This window comes from Otolemur garnettii, unplaced genomic scaffold (genome assembly GCF_000181295.1).
Source record: "Otolemur garnettii isolate 467f Iridium unplaced genomic scaffold, OtoGar3 scaffold00112, whole genome shotgun sequence".
In the NCBI taxonomy this organism is placed as follows: domain Eukaryota; kingdom Metazoa; phylum Chordata; class Mammalia; order Primates; family Galagidae; genus Otolemur; species Otolemur garnettii.
The window spans coordinates 2,500,299-2,509,930 of record NW_003852507.1 but is presented as its reverse complement, the minus strand read 5'-3'; the positions used below and the strand labels follow the sequence as shown (position 1 = coordinate 2,509,930).

Genomic DNA, 9,632 nt, shown 5'->3' with positions numbered 1-9,632 from the left:
TGGGTTCCATGAGGGGTGGGGATGGCTGCACTGGCCCCAGACCTCTGACCCCACCACTCTCGACAGCTTCTGCAAGGGGCGGACACTGCACTCGTTTGTGAGGGACCCCAAGACATCTCTGGACATCAACAAGACGAGACAGATTGCTCAGGAGATTATCAAGGTAAAGGTGTATCCGGCTGCAAAGAGGGGATTTCTGCTGGTGCCAGAGCCCCCAGTCAATTTCCTGCTCTGCTGGCCCATGTCTACTTTATCTAGCTCGGACTCCTCAAGGGTGTGACCCCCCCCCCTTCCCTTTGTCCTTGTCTTATCCACTTGGAGCCGGGAACTGTCCACTCAGCCTTGATGGAATTGAACTGGTTAGGGAGGCACTCAGCAGGCAGTTTGAATCCTGGTCACACCTACTGTTTCCTTTCAGGGCACACAAAAGGACTCATGATTTCTGCCTTAAAGGCTTTTTATTTTCTCCAAGCGGCTAAACTGAGGAATTAAACTTTTAAAAACCAAAGCCAAATTCAAGTTTCACATCAGATCACCAGATCACAGGCCCTCAGGCTCGGCACAGGGGCACCTTTTTTCTTTTCTTTTATCGTGTTTAAAAGTAGTTAAATAAAAGTGAAAGAAAAGCCCATTTTGTTGCTTTATTTAGCAAGGAACAGACCCAAATAAAAACTAGAATGGCGATAGATAGGCGGTCTTTTTTTCTCTACTTTTTCTCATTAAGTGAATTGAAAAGCTTTCACTTACCAGCTCCCACCAAGTTCCCCCCCCATTTTCTCTCCTTTCCTCCCACCTGCCCTTTTCTCTTCTCTCTCCCTTCTTCCCTTTCTTCATTCCATCCATTTTGTGTTTAGAAAGGAAAGAATAAAAATCACAATCATGTTTTCAGATAAACCAAGGTTTCCATGTGGCCAAATTAATGAATCAAGCTATTGAAGACGGAAACCAAAATACAACCTTTTTGCCTTTAGTTGCAGTCCGTGTGATTTCAGAGAGATTCGAAGGGGCTATAGAGTGGGAACGCAGCTTCACTTCCCCCTAAATGTTCTCGGTTCTGTCCCCGTGTCTCCCCCACCCTGCCGTCTTCCCGCACACTCATCCCTGTCCTTACCGTGAGAGTGCTGGGACATTACTTCTGTCTGGCTCCTGACCAGCTGAGTTATGATGAAGGAAGCGTCTGTAAGATACCGAGGCAGAGGGCAAAAGTTACCTAAAGGTTTTAGAGCCACAGAGCTCATTGGTTTTTGTCCTGTTGAAAACTGTCCCTAGCCCGTTTCTGTTGGGAGCTTCTGAGCCACTTCCTTCCCTTATGTTATGTCTGATGCTTGGAGTCAGTAAACAAGGGAGGCCTGACCTTTGGTTAGAAGATTTTACACTTTGAGGCTGTTGTGGAAATACCATAAAATATGGGAAGGGAGAATTTGTGCTCCAGACCCAGCCCTTTACCTCTGGTCTCTTTAAACGTCCTTTTCAGGTGGTGACACAGTACAAATAAGCCTTGGAGAGGTACAGTGACTTGTCCTGTTGGGAGTCGTGGCTCTAGCTACTAGGAAGGCTTCTGCCTTGGTTAGGTTTGGGAAATGGGCAGATATTTTAAGAAGAATCATCTTGTTCAGGCTGGGGTCTTACCCTTTCCTGGAGCTCCCTGCCTCCGTCACAGGATGGAACTCTCCACAGACCCTGCACCCTCCCTTTTCTTTCGGAGGAGAATCTGCTTTAAGTTCTTCTCTGATGCTTTCTCACTGGGGCTGAGTTCTGTCTGGTTTTGCCTCGTGCTCATTCTGTTTCTTAAATGCAGCAGGTTTTCCCTAGACATCACCTTTCTACCCCTCACCCCGAGATACCTCTATGGCCCAGGAGATTTCTGGATGTGCGAAGCCCTTGCTGTGCGGGGAGTGGGAGGTCGATCTCCGTTTGCTGCTTTCTGAGCCGGCAGGACGGCCATGGGCTTGGTGTTTGAAGACAGCCTTTGACCTTAGATGAGATCACGCCTGTGTCAGGTCACCCACGCTCCGTGCACCTGGCCTATCGGTGTTTATGCAAACAGTGTTGGTTATAAATCTTCCACTGCTGCCCTTGCACTCGACAGGTGGGGAATCGGAGGCTCAGAAGCTGAGTGAGCCAGGCAGAGTGGCACACCCTGTAGTCCCAGCTACTGCGGAGGCTGAGGCAAGAGAATTGCTCAAGCCCAAGAGTTGGAGGTTGCTGTGAGCTGTGACACCAGGGCACTCTACCCAGGGTGACAGAGTGAGACTCTGTCTCCAAAAAAAAGTTTAGCGATTGTGTCCAAGGTGTTGGGTGATGTTCTTTCTCGCGAGGAGAGAAGGATGGCTTGGCCGCGAGTGCAGGCTCGCTCCTAGAATTGTTTAAAAGCAAGAAACGACTACATACTCTTAGATGGCATGTAGCAAAATGTCTTTATTTTCCACTCCCCTTTATTGGGAGCTAGTCACGTACACCATATTGCTCAATAATCCTAACATCCTCATTTCTTATCTTAAACTATAGAAAAGAAAGAAAGTCTGGGAAAGTGAGATAGCCATCATAAGATTAGCCTAAAGAAAGAAGGTCTGGGAAAGTTTGACAACCATCTTAAGCTAGCCTCAGGCTGTTCCTCTCTGAAGACCTAAAAGAACTACACATTATCTGACTTCTCTTGTTAAAGGTTAGGATAAACAGAGGAGTAAAACCTTTCTCTTCTATGTGCTCAATTAAATTTCCAAGAAACTGGCTCCATGACTGTTTTCTTATGGTTTTGGAGACCCCGCAGTTAACGATGGAGTATTTTACTCAACATCATTACAATAGAGTTTTTCTTTTTACTCACATCAACCTTTGAGTCATGTCCTCTGCACAGATGGGCCGTTTCAACCCTTATCTGACAGGCCGACTTGACTGCAGTGTTCCCTGTAGGAGGTTTTTACACCTTGCCTGCAGGCCCCCACTGTGTTTTCCCAGTCGCTTAGGGCCTCAACAAAAGCACATAGTACTTGCAATTCGCTCAGTTTCTGGAATTAAAAGAGCACATTTAATTTAATTTTTGTGGGGGTTTACCCCACACCAAGGCCACACTGAATTAGAATCTGAGCTAAGATAGAGCTCAGACCCTGGATTTCTGTCTTAGTCCAGGGCTGCTTCTACCACAGCGCAGTCATTCTGCCTAAACTAGGAGACCCCTCTCAGAATGCCTCTGTCCCCTAGGAGAGCCCTTACCCTGCCTGAGGGCAGAGGCCAGCTGTCCTGATAGAGCTCCCAGCTCATTTGGGCCTTTTGTGACTGAACTGGGGTGATATCATGGCTGTTTATTTGCCATCTCCACCCCTAATGTCCCACTGCCCCTTGCCTTGCCCATACCTCACAGCTTAGCCAACTTCTAGGTAGACAGGCCTGGGGCCCAGATCTCAGCTCTGCCACTTAACTGCTCTGTGGCTTGGGGCAAGTGAATTTCCCTCTCCAGGCCTTGGTTTCTTCATCTGTAAAATGGGGACAATGTCACGCTTAGAATGGTGAGGGAGTTTGGGGTAAGCATCCAAAGTGTCCAGCCAGTGCCTGGCCCATGGCACACACCCAGTCATCAGCACACACCTTAACTCCCCACTGACATGAGACTCATTCTCTTCCAGGGCATGGGATATCTTCATGCCAAGGGCATCGTACACAAAGATCTCAAATCTAAGAACGTCTTCTATGACAATGGCAAAGTGGTCATCACAGACTTTGGGCTGTTTGGGATCTCGGGTGTGGTCCGGGAAGAACGGTGAGTCAGCCTTGGTGTTTGGTGGCACAGGGGGAGCTGGGTGCGATGGGTGGGTGGGCTTGCGGTCTGGGCACTCTGGCTGGCAATTGCTGAGATTGCTGTGGTCCTGTCTTTGTGGTTCTGGTCCAGAATCCGGTGGGGGTCACATTTAGATTCTCAGGCTGAGCCCAATGGAGGCTGGGTTCCCTCACATTTGCCAAGGCTGTTCACTGACTTGAGCAAGGAACTAGAACTCACATCCCCATGGTGAGAAAGAGCATTAGGTTTTATTTTGCCAAATCTCAAAAGGGTTGGTGTGGGGAGAAAGCCTCCTCCCAAGCACCTGAGTGACTGTGGAAGGGAGAGCAGCCCCAGGCTGTGGAGCCAGCCAGCGCTAGCTCCAGGCAGGGCTGCGATCCACCGGCGGGTCTGGTTTTTGGGTTAGGGAGGTGCCCCTCTCTCCTAGCCCAGAGAGTCCGCTCCTTCAAGTGCAGCTCCCTGGCAGTACTCATTCTTGGCCTGCTCTTCCATGACATTCGCTAAAAGCACCAGCGCCTTTGCAAGTACTGGATCAGCGTGCTGGGTCCAGCTCCTTACCCTGAGTTGTGCGTGTGCTACTGGCCCCTGGGCACAAAGTGTGCCAGGCTCACCTCTTTGCTGCCTACTAGAAGGCCCATGTCCTTGTCCTGCCTTCTTGGCCTCCAGGCGGGAGAACCAGCTGAAGCTGTCCCACGACTGGCTGTGCTACCTGGCCCCAGAGATCGTGCGCGAGATGACCCCTGGGAAGGATGAGGATCAGCTGCCGTTCTCCAAAGCTGCTGACGTCTATGCTTTCGGGTGAGCAGGTCCCCTGTGCTCTGAGGCCAGGTGTGGCCAGAAGAGATGGCTGCGGTGGCCATCGGAGCAGGGGGCAGGTGTTCTTTGAAGTTTCCAAAGCCTAGGCTCTGGGGGGAAACAAACTAGCTTTCAAGTCTTGGCTTTCCTGCTTGTCAGATGCCAGACCATGTCCTTGGCCTTCTGCTTCTCTGCCTTTGAGATGGGCAGGGTCCTAATTATATAAAATGCATAACAGTGGCTGTCATTCTCAACCATTGACCCCTGAGGAAGCTCACTAGAGCTGACCAAGAACTGCCCCTTCCACTCTGGTACCCCACAAAGAGCTGGGTGCTAACCAGTGGAGATAAAATGTGAGTTAGCTATAGAATGTAAAGTTTTCTAGTAACCAATTAAAAGAGAAACAGGTAGAACGGGGTGTGGTGGCTCACGCCTATAATCCCAGCACTCTGGGAGGCTGGGGCAGGGGGTGGGGAGGTGGGGTGGATTGCCTGAGCTTACAGGTTTGAGACCAGCCTCAGCAAAAGCTAGACCCCATTTCTAAAAATAGCCAGGCATTGTGGCAGGCGCCTATGGTCCTAGTTACTTGGGAGGCTGAGGCAAGAGAATTGGTTGAGCCCAAGAGTTTGAGGTTGCTGTGAGCTGTGATAGCATGGCACTCTACTGAGGGCAATAAAGTGAGATCTGTCTCAAAAAAGAGAAACAGATGATATTAGTTTCAGTAATGTATTTTAGTGAGTTCAGTATTTCTAAAATATTATGTCAGCATGTAATCAATATAAACAAACAATGGGACTATAAAATTTTATGTTTCCTTTTCCTACTGAGTCTTCAAAATCCAGACTGTGTTTTCTACCTATAGCACACCCTAGTTCAACTGTCTACTTCTCAGTTGCCCAGTAGGCCCCTGTGGCAAGTGGCCCCCATGTTGGACAGCACAGGTCTGATGGAGAGAGTCCCATTCTGATGAGTCAGGAAGGCCAAGGAGGTTTGGAGAGGCCAAGGAAGGCTCCCCATCCCCTAGGGTGGCCTAGGTGCTGTCCCTTGTCCCTCACCTTAAACTGTGTCATTTCCTCAGCACCGACGTGTGCCATGCCCTGGGCTTGACATTTTTGTTACTCTGGAGGTATCAGCAGCCCCACTGAGGTCAGGCAGTTGTACAGGGATCTCAGAACTAGGAAGTGGCAGGACTGGGTTGATACTTGCATCCGAATGACCACTGACTCTCCGCTCAGGCCCATGCTGCCTCAGATGTTGGGGCCTGAGAAGCCTACAGATGCCATCATAGCTTCCCTGGAGCCTGATAGATGAGGAGGAAGTCTGGAGAAGGACCTTGGTCCTCTGGTGTGGCTGCCGGCTTTGGGTAGCCAGTGATCTGGTCACAGAGTTACTGGGTGTGAGCTGGGCAGAGCCATGGGAGCTCATGTCGATGGGTCTCCGCAGGACTATTTGGTATGAACTTCAAGCAAGAGACTGGCCCTTTAAGAACCAGGCTGCAGAGGCCTTGATCTGGCAGATTGGCAGCGGTGAAGGCATGAAGCGAGTCCTAGCATCTGTCAGCCTGGGGAAGGAAGTCAGCGTGAGTAGCCCCCTGCTCTGGGAGGGGGAGGCAGAGCTGAAGGTGGGGCTTGGGTACCTGACACTGCTGCCCTTCACTGATGCACCTGACAGGTAGGACCAGTGGGGGGCTGTGTGGCCTGGAGGTGTGTGACTAGTGATAAGAATGGTAAGAATGGTGCATATTGATGAAGACGGGGCTGGAACAGGGACAGGTGGAGGAGAAAGTACAGCCGTCCATTCTCCACCCACTGGGAACTTTTCTCATTTCCTTCTAGTCTTTTATTTAAAAAGATAATGGGTCTCTGGGTGGCGCCTGTGGCTCAGTGGGTAGGACACTGGCCCCGTGTACCCAGTGGTACAAACCCAGCCCCAGCCAAACTGCAACAAAAAAATAGCCAGGCGTTGTGGTGGGCACCTGTTGTCCCAGCTACTCGGGAGGCTGAGGCAAGAGAATCACCTAAGCCCAGGAGTTAGAGGTTGCTGTTAGCTGTGTGACGCCACGGCACTCTACCCAGGGTGACAGCTTGAGGCTCTGTCTCAAAAAGAAAAAAATGGTTTTTATTGATCTATGAAATAAAAAAGAGAATAAAATCCTAAATGTTAGAATTATCACTGCTAAAATACAAATATGCTATAGAGTAATCAGATCTTTAACCATAAAGCTTTTATTGACTGTTCAAGAACAAATGGAAGTTTCCACAGCAAACTTGTTTTCAAAATGCTGAATCAATTACAGTCACTGGCTTCTTGTTCCTGAATGGCTTCTCTGTGTTTGTAAGTTTCCCCGCCATGGCACAGTGAGGGATACACTTTGAATCCTTCTGTGCCTGAAATAGTTTTTATTTTGTCCTCACACTAGGAATAGAATTCCAGGTTCACAATAATTTTCCCTCCGGGCTGGGTTCAGTGGCTCACACCTGTAATCCCCGCACTCTGGGAGTCTGAAGTGGGTAGAACACTTGACCTCAGAAGTTCGAGACCAGCCTGAGCAAGACTTCAGTGGAGACGCCATCTCTACTGAAAATCAAAAAACTAGCTGGACATAGTGGCACACACCTGTAGTCCCAACTACCTGGGAGGCTGAGGGAGGAGGATTGCTCAGGCCCAAGAGTTTGAGGTTGCTGTGAGCTGTGATAATACTGCAGCACTCTACCAGGACAACAGAAGAAGACTGTCTCAAAAAGGAAAAAATTCCCTCCGAACACAAAAATTTTCCCCTCCTGTTTACTGGGTATCCAGGGCTCGTGTTGGTCTGATTCACAACCTTTGTAGATCCTTATTTTTTCTATAAGCGTCTAGGATTTTCTCTATATTTTTGATGTAGCAAAAGTTCCCTTTGCATCATCTAAAAACCACCCACTCCCGCTTCTGATCTCTTTACCATTACTGGCCTATCAACATGGTTTCATGGTTTTTGTTTTTAATAAAGTCCCTTTATTGGGCCTTTTCAGCTGAAGGCCCCTTTCCCTTTGGACGTCTATGGGAAATTTCCTTGTATTATGTCTTTGATAATTTCCTGCCCAGTGGTTTATATTCTCTTGCGGAAATTTATGGCCAATGGAATCTGGTTCTTGTTAATGAGTCGCCGTCTCTTGGACCTTCTTTCATATTTTTCATCCCTATCTAAAATGGGGTCCTTAATCTAGGGAATTTTAATGACTTTATCTTCTAGCACTTCTAACGTTGGCTCAGAAATTACATTTTCAGTTTTAAGCACTTCCGCATTTGTTGGTTTCTTTTTTTTTTTTTTGAAACAGAGCCTCAAGATGTCCCCCTGGGTAGAGTGCTGTGGCATCACAGCTCACAGCAACCTCCAACTCCTGGGCTTAAGCGAGTCTCCTGCCTCAGCCTCCCAAGTAGCTGGGACCACAGGCGCCCGCCACAACGCCCGGCTATTTTTGGTTGCAGCCATTATTGTTGTTTGGTGGGCCGGGCTGGATTCGAACCCGCCACCTTAGGTGTATGTGGCTGGTGCCTTAGCCACTTGAGCCACAGGTGCCTAGCCGGTTTCTTTTTTTGTATTGTGCTCTGATCTTGTTTCATGATAGAATAGCTTCTTCTCACACAGTCACCCACCCTCCAGAGGTGGTGTTTTGATCTGTGTATCTTCAGTCTCTAGTTTTTCTGATATGGGAGGCAACCCCGGGGGGTCAAATTGAATTTAAGAAAAAAAGCCTGAGTTGCTGGGTCTAGGTAGAGTTTGCATTCTGCCCACATGCTGTGCAGTGCGTGCAGGCCCATTCCTTACAGGAGTTCTCCTGAATCGGAAGGCTAAGGGGGTGCTGTGTACACAAGTAGATCCTGAAAGCAGGCAGCAGAATGTCACAGCAGAAGGGCGTCTCTGCTGACTCTCGGCTGCTGCCCCACCCCCCGTATTTAGTTGTCCTGGTCACTCTTGGCCTCCATTCTGGTAACGCTGAGCCCCCGTGTCTACAGCAGCCCCACCCCACACGTCTTCTGAGCCTCTCAGTTTTTACTTATGGACATGGTACCTTCCCTTTGCATCATCTAAAAACCACCCACCCCGCTTCTGATCTCTTTCCCATTACTGGCCTGTCAACATGGTTCCTCTTATTTGGGGGTAGGGTCAGTCTAAGAAGGAAGCTTCTGAAACAGTCATTTCTTAGCTTTTCGTGTTGGCGGGGTGTGCAGAGGGCCGCCAGCTGTGGGTGCTTGAGAACATTGAAGGGGCCCTTTGTGGCGCACCCTTGCTCCTTTCCGTCCTTCCCAACCAACTTCCACAGCACTAATGGCAGCTCTGTTTGCAGGAGATCCTGTCTGCCTGCTGGGCTTTTGACCTGCAGGAGAGACCCAGCTTCAGCCTGCTGATGGACATGCTGGAGAAGCTGCCCAAGCTGAACCGCCGGCTCTCCCACCCTGGGCACTTCTGGAAGTCAGCTGAGTAAGTACCCCTTTAGGAAGCCAGGACAGCCAGCCGCACCCTTGGGGCCTCACCTGGGGTATTAAGGGGCACCTCTGGGAAAGACTTAGCAGATTAGCCAGTGGAAACTCATCTCTCTGCCCACCTGATACCAAGAAGTTCACTTACTGAGTTTATTTTGGAGACTCCCTCTGACAGGCAGGCACCTCCAGTTCACATCTGTGATAAACTGTGTCAGGAGCCTGTGTAGTGGCTCACACCTGTAGTCCTAGCACTTTGGAAGTCTGAGGCAGGTGATCACATGAACTCACAAGTTTGAGACCAGCCTGCACCTACTCGGGAGGCTGAGGCCGGAGGATCACTTGAGCCCAGGAGTTAGAGGTTGCTGTGAGCTATGAGGCCACGGCACTCTACCCAGGGGGACAGAGTGAGACACTGTCTCAATTAAAAAAAAAACAAAACTACATGTCACTATTATCAGAGCAGCACTGGACTAGAAGGTTCTGCCTAGGAAGGGGCAGAATGGACCACTTGAGGTCAGAGAGATGTGGGGCTGAGGGTCACCAAAATATGCAGAGCCATTGTTGCTTACAGAGGCACTGAGTCAAACTCAAAAAATCG

The 9,632-nt window shown here is 49.5% G+C and overlaps 1 protein-coding gene across 1 annotated transcript in view; it reads left to right on the top strand.

Annotated features, from left to right (window-relative positions):
* Positions 1 to 9,036, top strand: part of KSR1 (kinase suppressor of ras 1) — a 37,605-nt gene extending 28,569 nt beyond the window's left edge. Inside the window, exons 14-18 of the mRNA XM_012809792.2 lie at positions 67 to 163; positions 3,624 to 3,757; positions 4,442 to 4,573; positions 6,014 to 6,149; positions 8,899 to 9,036. Coding sequence (XP_012665246.1) covers positions 67 to 163; positions 3,624 to 3,757; positions 4,442 to 4,573; positions 6,014 to 6,149; positions 8,899 to 9,036 — 637 coding nt within the window. The remainder of the gene's footprint in view (positions 1 to 66; positions 164 to 3,623; positions 3,758 to 4,441; positions 4,574 to 6,013; positions 6,150 to 8,898) is intronic.
* Positions 9,037 to 9,632: the final 596 nt, after the last annotated feature.